The 16,882-nt window shown below is 40.0% G+C and overlaps 4 protein-coding genes across 4 annotated transcripts in view; 2 read left to right on the forward strand and 2 right to left on the reverse strand.

The window, feature by feature from the left end:
* fkbp3 (FKBP prolyl isomerase 3) overlaps positions 1 to 1,017 on the forward strand; it is a 2,654-nt gene extending 1,637 nt beyond the window's left edge. The window contains exons 5-7 of the mRNA XM_079474499.1: positions 10 to 77; positions 157 to 254; positions 351 to 1,017. Of these exons, the coding sequence (XP_079330625.1) occupies positions 10 to 77; positions 157 to 254; positions 351 to 405 (221 nt within the window). The 3' untranslated portion in view covers positions 406 to 1,017. The remainder of the gene's footprint in view (positions 1 to 9; positions 78 to 156; positions 255 to 350) is intronic.
* Positions 1,018 to 2,052: 1,035 nt separating this feature from the next.
* On the reverse strand, positions 2,053 to 3,460 carry faua (FAU ubiquitin like and ribosomal protein S30 fusion a). Its single transcript, XM_079474500.1, has 5 exons — positions 3,328 to 3,460; positions 2,721 to 2,803; positions 2,492 to 2,636; positions 2,335 to 2,390; positions 2,053 to 2,237 (listed from the first exon to the last, which is right to left on the reverse strand). The coding sequence occupies exons 1-5, from the start codon at positions 3,377 to 3,379 to the stop codon at positions 2,112 to 2,114; spliced, it is 462 nt and encodes a 153-aa protein (XP_079330626.1). The 5' UTR covers positions 3,380 to 3,460; the 3' UTR covers positions 2,053 to 2,111.
* A 747-nt stretch (positions 3,461 to 4,207) lies between these two features.
* Positions 4,208 to 11,435, reverse strand: prpf39 (PRP39 pre-mRNA processing factor 39 homolog (yeast)). Its single transcript, XM_079474371.1, has 14 exons — positions 10,706 to 11,435; positions 9,193 to 9,716; positions 8,977 to 9,102; positions 8,553 to 8,671; positions 8,300 to 8,467; positions 8,057 to 8,219; positions 7,557 to 7,664; positions 7,124 to 7,288; positions 6,591 to 6,717; positions 5,744 to 6,012; positions 5,270 to 5,454; positions 5,097 to 5,171; positions 4,792 to 4,909; positions 4,208 to 4,681 (listed from the first exon to the last, which is right to left on the reverse strand). The coding sequence occupies exons 1-14, from the start codon at positions 10,716 to 10,718 to the stop codon at positions 4,595 to 4,597; spliced, it is 2,247 nt and encodes a 748-aa protein (XP_079330497.1). The 5' UTR covers positions 10,719 to 11,435; the 3' UTR covers positions 4,208 to 4,594.
* A 344-nt stretch (positions 11,436 to 11,779) lies between these two features.
* Positions 11,780 to 14,462, forward strand: arf6a (ADP-ribosylation factor 6a). The gene is made up of 2 exons (XM_079474372.1): positions 11,780 to 11,969; positions 12,094 to 14,462. Exon 2 carries the CDS (start codon positions 12,628 to 12,630, stop codon positions 13,153 to 13,155), a length of 528 nt encoding a protein of 175 aa, XP_079330498.1. The 5' UTR covers positions 11,780 to 11,969; positions 12,094 to 12,627; the 3' UTR covers positions 13,156 to 14,462.
* The last annotated feature ends 2,420 nt before the right edge of the window (positions 14,463 to 16,882 follow it).

Raw genomic sequence — 16,882 nt, forward strand, 5'->3', positions numbered from 1 at the left:
CTTTCACAGCTGCAAAGAAAAAGAAGCAGTCGAAGCCTCTGAGCTTCAAAGTCGGGATGGGAAAAGTCATCAGAGGGGTAAATCATACATTTCACTTATTAACTTCACGTGACTGTATGTGTGTCAGTAACTCTTGAAACCATGTGTCTCTTGCAGTGGGATGAAGGTTTGTTGACGATGAGTAAAGGCGAAACATCTCGATTGGAGATCGAGGCTGAATGGGCGTATGGGAGAAAGGGAGTGCCTGACTCAAAGTATCCTTTATCATTTGCTTTGTTTATCAGATTTTTGTCTAGTTCTTTAAATCTAAACAAAATAACATACTAACTGCCTTAACCATTTCAACCCAGAATCCCACCCAATGCAAACCTGATATTTGAAGTTGAGCTGGTGGCTATTGATTAATGATTCCTTCTCAAACACAGAAGCACTTCAGTATCACTCAAATGTTCTTTTGTTTCTCTTTATGTTGGAATGAACATGTTTAATCTCAGTCATGCGAGACTGAGTTCTTCAAAGGCTATTTTTGCATGATTGTAATGTTACAATAAAATGATACACTGAACAATACGGTGTGCTGTTTTTTTTATCTAATGTATTTAATGTTAGCCATTGCTGTTATATATAGTAAGTTTTGTGTATATAAAAAATATTTTAATGTCTTCATATGAGGAATGTAACTTCTGGTAAGACATTAACACCATATCTTTCTGGGGTCTTTAACTTCTCTATAGTTTGCAATTTTTACAGTAAAAAGTTTAACTGGGCAAATCTGTGAAAATGTCACCCTTACCATGAATATTGTGTTTTTACTATACTTATACTATACTTATTATAGCACAAATGTCAACATTTTGAGGTTCAAATACCCATTTCAAGCCTCTCTTCTAGTTTTGAAAGGGTTTGTTTTATTTCTAGTGCATAATTTCTCATAGTCATGTAAGTGCCATTTTCAGATTACATATGTCGTTCCGTCTGTTGCTTGGCCTTGCTACACATATTGAATAAAAGTTTTATAAAAGCAATAAGCCCCACGAATCAGTGGGCTACAGTACATTTTATAACAGCTAAGGTCCGTTGATTAGCATGACGCAAAGCTTTATAATATAGTATCATATTGTATGTCTCTGAGCATTAATGCTATATGAAAGTTCATGGTTTGACCTCCAGTGAACCACACCTCTTCTAACAAGAACCTTCCATGATACTTGACATACAAGATCAGAACAACATGTTGGTAAATCGGTACAATAGTTTAAATTGCTTCGGAGAATATTTTACAGTATAAACTGCAAAGCTGAACCTCAAGTCTTGAATTGTCACTTGTTTTACTTAACAATAGTAAACTTAAAACTATAGAGTAACTGGTAATTTTAGAAAATAAAAGCATTGAAAATAAATCAAAGTTATGTGTCTTCACAGCCGCCACCTTTAACTGAGGGCTCGCTCTGGGAAGCTTGAGTATTGAATGAGTTTCCATCTATCCAAGGCTATTCATGTAATATATTTAGGATCATTTTAACTTCACTAGGATTTGTTTTGTTTCGAGAAAAATAACCTGTAAGTTCTTGGATTTTGTAACATTTGTGGTCTTACAGCAGTTTAGAGATTCTGTGGTCAGACTTCACCACTGATATAACAATACTTTAATACTTTTATGCATGAATTTTCTGATCTTAACCAGGATGTTATTATAACTCAGGGAACGTTAAGATTTTAAGTGTCCACTAGAACAGCCAGTCTGTTTTTTGTTTTTACTTGACATTAGATGTATCCACCTCTGATCTCTATGCGTAAAAGGGTTTAATAGTCATTAATGCATGAAGCAACACTGTAAATTAAGGTTGTGCAAACTTCACAATGATCATACAAACAAGTAACGTGCCCTCAAGGCATCAGTTTGATATTTAACAGTCTGCATAAATAGCTTGATAAAGAAAAATTGGCAAACATGTTTAAATTCTTACATCAGTATTTGTGTGTAAATTCCAATATTTAGCATTAACCGCTTTATCAAAGCAAAATATGAATAAACTTAAAATCATACAAAGCTTGAGTCAAGAAGATCCTTTATTATTAATGTATCCCTCCAAATAAATCAATGGTAGCATTTAGGAGTTTGCGTTGGGACCCTTCTTCTTGCCAAAGGTGGGCACCACATTCACGAAGCGCCGGTTGTACTGGATACGACGCTTAGCGCGGCCGGTCTTCTTTTTCTTCTTCTCCTGTTTGTCCACCTACAGACAGCAGCGAATGACGGTCAAACTTAAGCGTATAAAACCAACCAAGTCTTTTGTAAACGTGCTAGAATTGCAATGAAAATATTTCGCTTACTTTGGGTGTCTGTCCTCTCACTTTACCAGCACGAGCCAGAGAACCGTGAACTTTACCTGAACGACACAAACAGACGTTAGAGTTTACAGATGACACGCATACCACACTAAACCAACTTCGAGCTTTCACATTTTTATATTCTACACAATAAATTTACCTCCCAGAAGCCTGGCAGCTACTTCCAGGGTACAATGTTCAGTGATGCCACAATCCAGCAGACATGCATCATTCTCCAACGGGGCACCAGCCAGCAGAAGAACTTGGTCTTCTACAGACACTCCCTCCAGAAGCTGGACACGGGCCTAGAGCATCCAGAAACACATCACAATATGAGACTGCACTCTCCAAAACACATTTATCACACCCAATGCTGAAGTATGTCTCACCTTGATCTCCTGGACAGTCTCATGTCCGGACACCTCAACGGTGTGAAGATTCTGTGAGCGCAGAAAAAGCTGCATGTTGATCACTGAAACGCAAAGAAAACATTTAACAGTTAACATAACACATCACATCATGGCAACAACTTAAAAACGATCATCAATGACTATATGGGAAGACATGATTACAACGGATATCTTAACGGTGCTTCAAATGGACTTTGGTTGTCTCTTAACACGTCCTCGCATGTTTCTACTGGAACTTTAGTTAAGGAAGCACCAGCTGTAACTGCACCCGTCCACCTAACGTCACGTATGATTAAACTAACCCTAACTAACCCACACTTATTAATCCAGCTATCGAAACAAAGTGGTTTATCGTTATTTATGAGATTTCAAAAGCGAGACTCTCACTCGTGCGCGAAACACACGACTGTACGGAACGAGCACACGCGGTTTACATAAATGCGCATAAACGACAAATTAGAAACGATTTGTGGTTCAAATATGGACCGAAAATACACATAACGCTTGTATATTCAAACCAGGAAGTTAAAAAAGTTTATTAAGGACTTTTGAATGATCATTTTGTAATTCGAGGATAAGGCCTTACGTCGAGTGATGCTCGTCGACCCACAAATGCTCGAGAAAAGGAAAGTGCGCATGCGCGCAGCAAAGAACTATGGGAAGAGAACCGCGTCACTTACAGGCCACGCCCGTGCATGATGACGAACGTGAAAATGAACAGTTAACGTTTAAATTATGAAACTATTTAAGATAAATGCGTTTATTTTAGGGGAGAATATACGTTTTATTCACTTTTTTATTACGATTAGTGCTTGTTTGTTCATTAAGCAGTTTTTCGAAGACTGTTACACAACAACTTCTACAATGGTTAACTCAGCATTTGAACTTTTTCAACATTTATTCTCATTTCCGCCCAATCAAAATAATTATGATGTAAATGGGGTCTGAATGGTCGTTTGGAACATTAGAAGTCAATTTAGAATTTATTTTACGATCAAGTACATCTAATTTATAAAGACACCATTACCTAAAACACAAATGCCTCCTAAAGAATAAACTAACCCTGAAATTACTTTTAGAGCAGAACTTAATCAAACCTCCTAAGAATTCACAAATGTCAGACTTGATTTTATAGCAAACTTTGAAACAAAAAATTATCTTTATTTTATTTAAGCGTCGCCTTTATCCATAGACTTTAAATCGAATATGACACTATACTACACTATGAGAGTGTGTGCAAACCCCAGGGAATCGAACCCATGACCTTGGCGTGGCCATGAACTTTTACCACTCAGCTACAGGAAAGCCGTTTCAAATGTCCCGTCTGTTTAGCTGCTGATGCACCTTGAAATACTTCTGTCAAAGTTTTTGCACATTGAAATTAATATTTCACACAGAATAGTCTTTACGTTCATTTTCATCAGTCATGTTTATATACGATTCAAACACAAATGACCACGGTGAAGTACAGCATGTCAATCTCTTTATTATGAAATCAAGTCAAAATAAAAAAGTCTTCATGTCACGTTTATCTCTGAAAACAAGATCACATTTAGGAGAGCATGGATGAGGTTAAAGTGTTACACCTTCAACTTCCACACAAATGTAAATGTTTCATCTAACTTAACTAACCAGCAACAGACAGCACACTAAACCAAGCGCCTTTCATTAAACTCACTTGCACTTGTACAGAAGGAAGAATGCTCGTTTTAACTTTCAACCCGTGCCAGAAAAAAAACAACACACTACTCTGCTTTGAGTGACAGTATAAATGTTGATGAGGAACATGAAGCTGTAGGTAAAAAGATCCTGGAGCTCCTGGATGGAACTCGTACGGGCGCAGTTGTAGTCTGTTATGTGGGGGGTGGTGGGTAGTACTGGTTATATTGCCCATACTGGCCGTATTGACCCCAGGAATTCTGAGGTGCCCAGGAATTATACTGATGGCAAAGAAAAAAAACAGCAAACATTACATTTTAAATTACAGTACAAAACAGATTGTTGATTATTATATTGCGTGTTTGAATTTTATGTAATCGTAGCAGCTCACCTGATACCAGTTATTGTAGTTGTATCCTGCATTATTAGCTTGCATGTCCTGCATCATCTGACCCGAGGCTGCTGATTGGTCATCTGTTCGTTGTCTCTTGGAGTCTGGTTCCTCTGAGCTACAATAAAAAATTTATTAATGTGTTTTCATATTTATTATTACTAAACGTCATTTGAAAGACCATGTATCTCACACAAATATGACTGATGTTAAACAAATCAAAACAACATGTCATGACCCAGCCATTACAGTTATTCAGCAGCGATTACTGAGCTCAGTGTGTCATCTTTGTGGCTTTAGCTTACCCGTCCTCAGATTTCCTCTTCAAAGAGTCACTCTCCTTAACAAGATTCTGATGCTCTTCATATGCAGCCACAAGTCTGTGAGAAAAACATGTATGACCTCTCAAATAATTCCATTTCAGAAACAGAGAATCATTCTGGTACCACTAGTCTTCTGAAATGAGATCTGTACTTACACGTTGATATCGCTGCCGAAATCTTCCAGAAACTCAACTTTGCGCTGGGCAAATGTGATGCGTGATTCTAGAGACATCGAGCTGCTCAATGCTCGATCAAAGCAGGTGATGATGTTGGCTTCATTCTGCTGAATGTCAATGCTGTACTCCATCTCCAGCAGGTTCAGGTACAGCTTTGGATTCGTCTGGAAAAATTTAAGAAATTGTTATAATATTAATATAACTTTACATCTTCAAACCTGCAACATGAAACGGGACAAACCAGTAGCGCTGATTTTAGTGTGCTTTTTAATGGGCAATTGTTTTTATAGAACATATCTTTTTTTTACTAAGTTTCTGATTTCAGAAGCAATGTTGGCGGCAAACATGATGTTGCAGGATCATGGCATTCTCAGGTAAAATCAAAGAGATGAAGTGTGTAATACACCTTGATACACCTAAGTAACATGAATCGCGTATGAAATCATTCCACACCTCATCTTTCTCCACAGCCTCCGTCAGCACGGCCTTTGCTTTGTCAATGCTCTTCTGCACTTTGACCAGTTGTCGTGCCAGTTTCACAGCGTAGAACGATGACTCGCCGCTGTTCCTCCCATTTGCGATGGCATCACGCAACAAGGCCTCAGATTCATCCATGTCCCCATGACGCCGCTCCAGACTCACCCTGCGTAGCCTCACCATGGCCAAACCCGGAACAGCCTCCTCTACATCTTTCAAAATTCTGCGCGCCTCGTCAATGTTTCCTGTAGACAAAACACCCCAAAAAATTACATATTTCATGGTTATCCCACATTAACAATAATAACATTTTATTTTACAACGAATAAATTTTTTTGTTTGTTTTACTTTAAATGCAAAGATTAACTTCCTAAAAAGTATTAATGCACTGACATAAGACACACATATATACATATAAAATATTTCTACGGCAAAACAAATTCATAACGTGACACTTGCAATTAAAGGTCTTTAGAATGGTTTATCAAATTGCCTGACATCTGCAGACTGCTTGAATGAGTCTTTAAAGAAAGACACAACTGATAAACATACCAACACAATATTATCACCTGTTAACCGTTAAAAAAACCTGAAAGCATGAAATGCTGGGCAACTTGATGAAAAGCTCCAATAGAGAAGCTTCTCTGTTAGTGTAAATCCAGTGCCAAGCGGCACACACTCATTATGTGTTTCACCGTAATGACACATTAGCGCGCACTCGGATTTGTCAGCGCTACAAACGGCAGTTGTTTAATTGGCTATCAGGAATGCTGTTTCAAGACATACAAAGGCATAAGGTAAAGAACATGATGCTCATCTTTACCTTGTTGCTCCTCAAAAGCCGCCCAGAGTAGGTGAACTGTGGGTTTCTTGGGCAGGTGAATGGTGCAGGCCTTCTTGTAGATGTGCCTCACTCCTTCAACGCTGTAGCTCTCGAGATACTTGGCGTACTTCAGAGGAAAAGCAGGACAGCAGAGACAGAGAAGAAATGACAGAAGAACAGGGAAAAAAACACATAAAAATTGAGCTTTCATTTCACATTCCCGCACTGGTGAATTTCCATTGACAAGATCGTTTTGAGAATTTCTGTTTTAAACCCATCAGCACCTTCATGGAACCAATAAGATAAGTTTCTGTAAGGTAGAAGAAGACGGAGAGGTGCAACGGAGTTGGCAAATGCTGCAGTCAAATCTTGTGGCAAGCAGGCCATCTCCTAATATAACAGATACAGTCAAATATCAACGTTACACGCAAAGAGGGCAGGTAGTTTTACTGTGGAAGTGATGAAATCGTTGATGGGGAAGCAAAGGGGTGGACAGAGGGAATGACGCGGAAGCGGAAGGTCCATCTAACTACCTTGATCCAAAACTCCTCATACAGCGCACAGGCGATCAGGCAGCGCTCGAACAGAACCACAACTCGCTCCGGCGTGCCGTTCTCCAGCTCAAAGTCCAGGTACTCTCTCCAGTTGTTCAGTTGGGTCTTCTCCAAGGCTTTGACATGGAAGTACGGGCGCTTTATCTAGAGGAACAAAATGACTGAGTGAGAATGATGGGCACTTCAACATTCTCAACAACAATTTTATTTAGTTTAAGAAATTTAATTATCCTCGGGATTACCAAAGGCAGATGAAAAATGTTGGTGAAAAGTCTGATTACATAATTTATCTCTCTCCTCAACAAGCTGCATGTTTGAGAATCATTGTCTGCAGCAAAAAGTTGAACATTTAGGTTTCTATAATTCATTAACTATAAGCGACAGCGTTGCTTGAAAGGTCATGCTAACTCACCCCCTCTTCAAACGCCCAGCGCTTGCTGACTTCATGCTCGTTATGGTTGAATATCTCCTGCCGAGTCTCGGTGACTTTGTGCCTCATGTTCTCGATCTCTGTGACTCTCTGTAGGGAGAAACACACCGTCCTGATCAATCACATCATGAAGAAAATAACTTATCTCGTCTGATGTCCAGCTACACAAAGGGTTTACATCACCATGACTTTGACAGAAACAAGCAGGTTGTGGTGAGTAGAACAGTACGGTATGCACACCCAGTGAATCAGCTGTGGACCGAGCCCTGGTGCTGGGAGGGGTCAGGGGACGGTGTCATTCGTCACGATCCCGTCCCACTTTTAGCCCATGTCCCTTATTGGATGCCAACCGGGACCCTCAGCTGGGCTGCTAACGGAAAGACACCTTCAAACCTGTACAAGTTTTGCTTGTCTCCAGGATCAGGAAGGGCCCCCCGACCTCTGCAATGTTTTGTAAAACTTCAAACAAGTGATGCTCTTACCTTAGCTGGATCTGGGAGGTCCTCTATGCCAGGAGGAAGTTCTTCGCCGGGGGCGTCGTCTCCATCGGGTCTGTTAGCGTTGGCCAGTTCCACTCGAAGCGGCACGAACTCTTCCTCAGACAAAAAGTACTTTGGGTTGTTGTTCTGAACATGTTCTTTGAACCTGAAGATGGTGCAATATTCATTTTAAATTACCAAAGGCATTTCAAAACGTATTTGTTCAGCTCAAACAGCAGTACTCACTTCTGAAAGTGCTGGGAGTACAGCTGAGTAGGAATGCAGAGGATGCGGTCGTATACGGCCGTGACGTTGGCCAGTTTGTTCTGCTCAGTCTCCCAGGTGATGTAAGCTTCCCACAGACGGTCAGAGCGGAAGTCTGTCCCACAGGCGAGTACTGCATGCTCGTACGACCTAAACAATAGAACACTTTTACTTAAATCAGCCCTAGGAAACATGTGTAACTATTAGTTCAGGTGAGACGGGTGAGTGTACTCACGCTCTAATGCGGTTTTCAGCCTCTCCGTCACTGTTGTCTTGGTTCTCTCTTAGGAACGTAATGTAATGAAGCCACAGGTCCACACTGAGGGGGATGGCCTGCAGGCCACGCCGATACACCTGCGAAAGAAGTAACATTAGTAACAAAAGTTTTTTTTTTTTTACAATACACAGCATCGCACAGTAGCTGTAGAACACAAAATCATATTTTGACTAAATTAATCCTGTTTTTAATGAATCGTGGCTGACTTTTTATGAGACTAGCACATTCTGGCATTTGTGACAGAAATGTTAATTGTTTTAGAAACTTCAGTTTGTTTGTGCAAAACAATCATTTCTATTATACCCACCCGAGTTACAATTGATCAACCCTAAGGGTAAAAACAGTATAAAAAACAAACAGCTCCATCAGGCTCGGTCTTTACCTCATCTGCCATCTGTATAAACCCATGTTTCTTCTCAATGTCGGCATATTTCTTCCAGTACCCATAACAGTAGGGATAGTGCAGGAAAAACGCATCAAATGCTTTCCTCGAAGAAACCAGATGGTTCTATAACAGAAGGAAATCTTTAAAGCACTGAAGAATGTTTACACAGAGTATGCAGTTTATGATTCCTCATTACGGAGTCAAAGCACTTACCTCTTGTTCAACATACTGCAAAAGATAAACCCAGCCGTTGAAATCTTCAGGATTATCTTCAACAACCTTAGAGAGCCTCTCGTATTCAGATGGAAGTGCAGGTTCTTGTTCCACAGCAGCATCTGTCTCAACTTCTGCCTCCTCTTTGGGCGCATCCTCAAGCTCCATGTTGGAAGGGCTCTCCGAGTCCACCTCTCCTGCCGGTTTCTCTGTTGATTGGTCTGTATGCTGGCCGTTTGATTCCGGAGGCTGTTCAACAACCTGCCCAGAGTTTTCTTGGCTGGGATCCGCCTGCTCAATGTTCTGTGGTGCAGACTTCAAAAGCTCCTTTGAGAACAGCTGGTACTGCTCCACACTTGAGGCCTGTTGCATCTGGTCGTTTTCCTGGTCTGCGAGAGAAACCGGTCCCGCAGTCCAGTCAGCGGCGGTTGGGTCTGTGGCATTTTCGTTTCCTGCAACCTCCATAGCAGGCGCGTCCCCGTTGTCGGGGGCATTTGTGTCCAACATCCCCGTCATGGGTGTACCTGAAACAGCCAGAGCAAAATAATTCACATGAAAATTGTGTGACGGAATGTGACAATTTACAAATAAAGAGAATAGCACAACAATGTATTTGTATCTTGCTAATCGGCTATAAGATTTACTTGTAAATATCATTCGGTTTTATGGAGCTATCCTTATAGAACACTGTCAACTATACACAGACATTTTTTACTTTTTAAATAGGCCTGTAGATTATATAGGTCTATTGTATCTTAAAAGACAATGGAGAGATTTCCATATGAGGAAACACAAACAGACCTCAATGTCCTCTAATGGTTATTGTGAAATATTGGTCCGTCTGCTTACACGTGTACTTGATCGGAGTGCACACTTTGTGTTTATGTAAAGTCAGACCCAAGGGTAAACACGACCGTAGCCCAACACTCTCACACATGAACTGAACACATCGATGTCAAAGTAAAGTAAGAAGAAGTATTGCCCTGCAAGCCATTACATGCAAGCATCAAAATTATGCAAAAATATTTGTAAATAATATTCTCTCTTTTTGCAATTTGTCTTCCTGTGTCCCCCATTTCTTGCTTCTTGTTTTTATATTCGTTTGTCTGTAACTTTAATTGATACGTATTGTAAAAATGTTTCTTATATGTATTTCGTTACGCGCATAAATACAAAACCTTCGCGCTTCCTGGTCAAGAAATCGTCAAGACGTCGAAGTTAGTTTGCTAAAACTAGCTAACGTTAGCTTTTTTCTTTCCCCACCATCGCAAAACTGGCTTTAAAAACGCGTAAGACTCAAATTCAGCGTGTGTAAATGAAAAAAAGATTTGCACTCCGACATAAACATTTAAAACTCATTCGGTTCGGTCCGTCTGGTTTCGGCCTAGCCTCTTCTCGCGCTAGCTAAACTGCTAAACACTCGACGGCGCTAATTTACCTTAAGAGTTTCAAATAAAAACACACACAAACCACGTTTCGGTTGATGGAAACCTACGATGTAATTAATACTTACCAGAATCTTCCATGAAACTGGGTTGAAATGGGAAATATTTTAACAACGTATATCAAATATTATCTGGTTGATAACATGCGGTCAGGCCGCCGCGCTGTCTCGCCTTCAACACCCGCTGCAACGAAGTGAACGAAAATGTCCTGCGCATGCGCGACAAAAGGCTTTAACGACGGCGTGGCACACTGTGACCAATAGAGGGAGCGTCGCTGTGCAAAGATAGATACTTTTCCCTTTTTAATAGTTATCGTGTTGCTTACATGTCCTGAAGAAACTACGTACTTTTATATTATAATGTAATATGCAATGGCATACTTAGAAAACAATTCTTAGATATAGAATAGATAACTGTTACATACATCGTATCTTACGTCATTACACTTTATGTTAAAACAAGAAAGTAAAATAACAACCCCATCATTTAAAAACAGCTCGATAAAAGGCCCTAAAAGCTTGCGATGTTTCGGATTTACGATTTGGGCATTTTTTGAACGCGCGATCGCGTCATGAGTTACACCCCTACAACGTAAAATGATGCCACTGAGCAGTTTGTCTGAATTTGAATGTAAAAGTGCACTTTATGCAAAAATGCTCGAGGTCGATCTGTTTGAACGTTTCTTTCACCACACTGCACACATCACATTTATCGTGTTTAAAACAGATCGCATGCTGCAAAAGCAGCGAGCGCGAGTATACGCTTCCGAGTCTGAATGGCGTCCATTTCATTCAGCTCGACTGGCATTACAAATCCTACTATGAAAAGGCGAACGCCGAACTCCTGAATATTAATCACTTCGTGCGGACGTCGCGGGTAAATAAACTTCGTCAGTGTTTCATTTGAGAGCTCCTATGCATTAAATTCTACGCTAAATATACGTACATGTTTCAATAATTGTAATATTGCGAATTTCATTCTCGTGAATATGAACAAGGTCACGCCCAACCGCTCTGTGCCCCTCCCCTGCTTTGCCCGATCGCTAGCTTATAACAAAGACGCGCTGACGCACACCGCTATCCGTCCAATAGCGAAGCGCCCCTCGTGAATATTCATAAAAAGCCCTCGCCGTAGTACGACTCGAGAGCGCGAATGGCAAATGGCGCAGTGCGCCTGAGCGAAAAAGAGAGGAAGTGGCGGCTGAAGCAGGTCCGCACCTTTTCCGGTAACAACGACAGCAGCAGCTCGACCGGGACCGAAGGAGCGACCGGAGAGGAAAGAGGGGCGAGAACCCACCCTGGGGTGAGAGAGAAGGGCTGCCGTCGTATGAAGGTAAATGGGGCGCGCTGTAGCCGCATTTAGGGGTTTTGGTACGCGTAGCACGCGACGGAAAGTACGAATAAGAGTGGCCGATTAAAGTTGTGTTTGTTACCCCTCCCTTTATCCGGTGTTTCAGGGAGAGAAGAGGGAGAGTCGGCATGAACCGCTGACCTCTGGAAGTCTTCATCTGATTTCCACCTGACCGAGTGAAGGACCTGAACATCGGAAGTCTCTTACAGAAGTCAGACCGATTGAATGCGAGGGTGAAGTCGGAACTGAACAGAAAGGCCCGTTGTAGATCAATACAGCTTCACTTTTAAATATACACCCTTTAAGATCTCGTTTTGGAGGCAAGCAGCTGTATTTTTCTGGAGTTTGAGGGCCCTTGAATCAACGCCCTCACTAGTTCACAAGTTGCTTGCATAGTGGTTTCTGTTTCCCCTTGTGCATACTGTATCAGATGTGAGTCATTGGTTATGCGTACTATGTTGGGTCTTTGTAACTAACGCCTCCCAAGGTTTGGACACAAGTCTAGGTCGATTTGAGACGCTTATCTCTCAGCATATTTTGTGTGAAGTCACTTATTCTTGCCAAATCTGAAAAGCCAGACACCCCTGTGTTTTTTTTCTTTTTCCTTCGCAACCGTCGTAATATATGAACAGCCACCAAGATGGGGAAGATGCTTTCAAAGATCTTTGGCAACAAGGAGATGAGAATATTGATGCTTGGACTTGATGCTGCCGGTAAGACAACAATCCTTTACAAACTTAAACTGGGACAGTCTGTTACCACCATTCCCACCGTCGGCTTCAACGTCGAGACCGTCACCTATAAAAACGTCAAGTTCAACGTTTGGGACGTCGGCGGTCAGGACAAGATCCGACCCCTTTGGCGGCACTATTACACCGGCACCCAGGGACTGATCTTCGTTGTGGACTGTGCGGATAGAGATCGGATAGACGAGGCCAGACAAGAGCTCCATCGCATCATCAACGACCGTGAAATGAGGGATGCAATCATTCTGATCTTCGCCAATAAGCAAGACCTGCCGGATGCAATGAAACCACACGAGATCCAAGAGAAGCTCGGCTTGACCCGGATCAGAGATCGAAATTGGTACGTTCAGCCGTCCTGCGCTTCGACGGGCGATGGACTCTATGAAGGGCTCACCTGGCTCACGTCGAATTACAAATCGTAATGCAACCATCCCATCGAGCAGAAAAGAGTGAGCAACGGCAAAGAAAATCCAGAAGCAATTAACTTTGGCTTCAGATCTGTCTGTAAAGTTTGATTTTTGTTTTAGGTTTCAACAACTTTTTCTTTCGTACGCCTTTTCCATTTGGCACACGCTTGCGTTCCTTTTAGCACTATAATCTCTGTTGCGTTTGTTTTCCTGTCTCTGAATATTTCATGCAGAATCCCTTTTCTTTACCAGTATTTTTGTCTTCGTCGTTATCAAAACATCAAATACTTAAAACCAGATGAGATAACATGACTTGTTCTCAGAATATGTGCTCTTACTGTTCCAAATTATAATTGTTTTTGTTTAATGCATAAAGAAAATAACTATTTGTCACTACGGTAAGACAAACGAATTATAACTATGTGCTCAGAAAACAAGTCTTAATATTCTTCACAAATTTGCTAGATTTTTGTTGTTTTGTTTAAACAAAAAAAAAAGTTAATACTAATATTTTATTTGCGGAGTAAAGTATTACTTTCAAAGTTCTTCCTTTCAGTCCAGGTAGCGCTTGGCTGAGTTTTTTTATTTTATCTGAAGATCCAGTTGTTAGCCCACAAAATGGCAGCTTGTTTGTTTACCTCTGTGCCATCACACGTAACGAATGTATAGAGAATATTTACAGTATGGAGCATTCAAATAAATAAATCCAAGCAGAAATTGCTCAAAGAAGTCATTGTTTTCCACGACAGCTCTTCAAGTTTGTTACTGTTTTGGTAGCTTTCCATTGCAACAAGTATTAACCCAGTTTTGGCCTTTTCTTGAGTGAGACGGACCAAAGGTGCTTGAGACACTTCTGAGCTATTTCAAATCCTGGAAATCATTTGGTGTTTAATGGCCCTTTGACTTTGGGTGTTTCTTAAATTATGGAGACTAAACTAATTCAAGCATCTTAACCCATATGTGTTATGTATCTGGTACTTAATCTCCTCAAACCTAAACCATAAACCGCAAAAAATCATACCAAGCCTTCCTTTTCTCGTGAAATTCTCGTAATTATTGATAAATGCTTTGTTTTATTATTTTGACTTATTTGTTATGCTCATGAAAATAAAATCTATATACATCCAACAATGTGATTGTATCTTCTTGATGCATACCTAAAATGTCACCGATCTTTAAATTAATTTCATGCAAATGTGTAGATCTTTGTGTTTTGAATATAACATCTTTTTAAGTGATACATGGCAGAAAAATGCTGCTCAGATGTTTTGCAACTTGTTTGAATAACAGACATTTCGAGTTGTAAATTCTCTTTCCTTGCGTGCATCGCCGATGATCTCATAGCTTGTATTTGAATATTGAATACATATCTGTGTGGATCCAAGAAAACATATCCAAGTCACATTTTACCAGTGTTGCCAACTATTTTAAGTGAAAGGTCAGGTGACCCATTTAAACCACCGTCTGCTGAAAGTTGCTAGATTTCTCGTTTGAGGCTTTTATTTAAAAATAATGCATGGCGACAGTTGCTAAGTTGACAACACTTCATTTCGTCTCAAAATGTAAAAAATCTATTATAATTTGCATTAATAAAATAAGCCTTTTTGTCGGACCATTATGATTTTTGACACTTGACGTAAAAAATGCAATTTCCAGTAGACATTTTTGCAGTGTTTGTCAGTGAATTCCAGTGACATAAATATACAGTGGAAACAGAAATATTCTCATGAGTGTGTTGTCACCTTCTTACAGTCAAAGAGTGTGAAATTACACCCGGAAAAAAAACAGGAGCAACATGAGGGAGGTGCTGAGGTTTTCTGGATTAGCTGGATCTCTCTACTGATACAGTAATCCTGCAGTTTATCATTAAAACACTCTGGTGTTTGTTCAGCCAGTTTCAGTGGAGTTTGACCTAACGCACAGAAGCTTAACGTTTCACATACTTTCAGCGACAACATGAGACAACTTACTCAACTCGGTCAATAAAGCAACATGTTTTTACATGAGTAAAACTTCAAACGCTGCGTGTGTTTAGACGGAGCACAATTTCAAAAAAAAAAACTTCCTTTGTTCTTTTGTTCCTTATTTAACTGAGAAATCTTTATAGGCCTGGAAAAGTCGTGTTGCAAATGTCATTTGATGCAATTGAAGACAACCAGTTTGTCACCGGAGAACGTGTTATACTGGGCGAAGCTTGTGTATCGTCATTAGAGGAAGAGACTGTTTAGCTGCTGAGTCAGACCAGAGGTGACAATCATCTCATCAAAGTTTCTTAGGACACGATCCAGCCGTTACAGCCCAGGAGTATAACACACGCTCAGGTGGTCTTCACCTGTGCTCCTTACATCTACATTCTTTTATTTTCATTTACTCACCCTCATGTCATTTCAAACCTGCATGGCCATCTTTCTTCCTCAGAACACAAAAGAAGAGATTTTGAAGAATGTCAGTGACCGAACAACATTAAACCTTGTTTATTTCCACTGTATGAACACAAAATACATTTTTCAAAACATCTGCTTTTGTGTTCTACTGGCGAAAGAATGATATGAGAGTAAATGAAAGATGACAGAACTTTCATTTGAATCACAAATCCATGTTTGAGTGCATTTCACAACTTTACATGCGTGCAAACTATCATGAAGTCATCACTTCTGTATCAAATGTATCTTTGTCTACTATGTTGTGACTTCGGCAGACACAGGAAGTGATGTCAGTGCCTGATGTAAGACGATCGGTGCTGTTTTTGAACAGATACTACTTTACTACAGTCGTGACAGTATTGTTTTGTATTCTCTTTGGTTCAACAGTCTGAACTCATTATAATGGAAGGCTGTCATTAGATTCAGTGAAACGTTAGATATACATTTTGTATAAATCACTTTTGATGTGTTAATCTGTGTGATGTGTGATGTTTTTATGAGGTATGACTTGTTTTACAGGATACAGTTGTTACAAGCTGATGAAAAGGACCGGGTTTCAAGTTCCTTTGTGACACAATGAGGTTTGTTTGCCAGCACAGACTGATCCTATAACACTCATGTCTTGTAATCCTTGAGCTTTAAATCACTATTCCTGTGAACTAGTACTAGTAAGTTATGTGTGCGTGAACTAGATTTTTACATTTTCTGAAGTATAATGTGTCGTGTTTGCATTACAGAACTCGGTACCACATTACAGACTTTGGTGTAAGGGTATATCAAATACGGGGCTAAATGTTTTGGGAAAACTTCACAAAAGGAAAAATGTTGCCTTAAAAATAAACTGAAATAAGTTCAAAGCACCAAAAGTATAATAATAAACAAAAAAACAAATGAAAAACCAAAATAAAGATTTATTAATTTCATATAGCAACATGAACAATAAACAAATTAATTATAAAATGACAAAAGCATATTCCAAAATGGTTAAAACTTCAACCAAAATTAACATGAAAATTAACTAATAATAAATGCTAATTAAAATATGAATAAAAACAAAATAATACTCAAATCAACACTATAATAACTTCAGTGTGATGTAGTTTAATACTTAGGGTTGTGATTTACCCGTAAAAAAATATTTTAATATTTTGCATCAGTCTCATTCTGGCTGAACCTTCAATAAGAAGCGTGACTGGATTGTCTTTGGTTTCTAGGGGTCCCTCAGAAGCGGAGGAGCAGACCAGATAGCTTTACAGAGCTGGAAATGTCTCTGGTTTCCGTGGTGACTGACTGGAGTCTGTGCGGTGAGTATTGTGTTC

Source organism: Barbatula barbatula (assembly GCF_947034865.1).
Source record: "Barbatula barbatula genome assembly, chromosome: 15".
In the NCBI taxonomy this organism is placed as follows: Eukaryota; Metazoa; Chordata; class Actinopteri; order Cypriniformes; family Nemacheilidae; genus Barbatula; species Barbatula barbatula.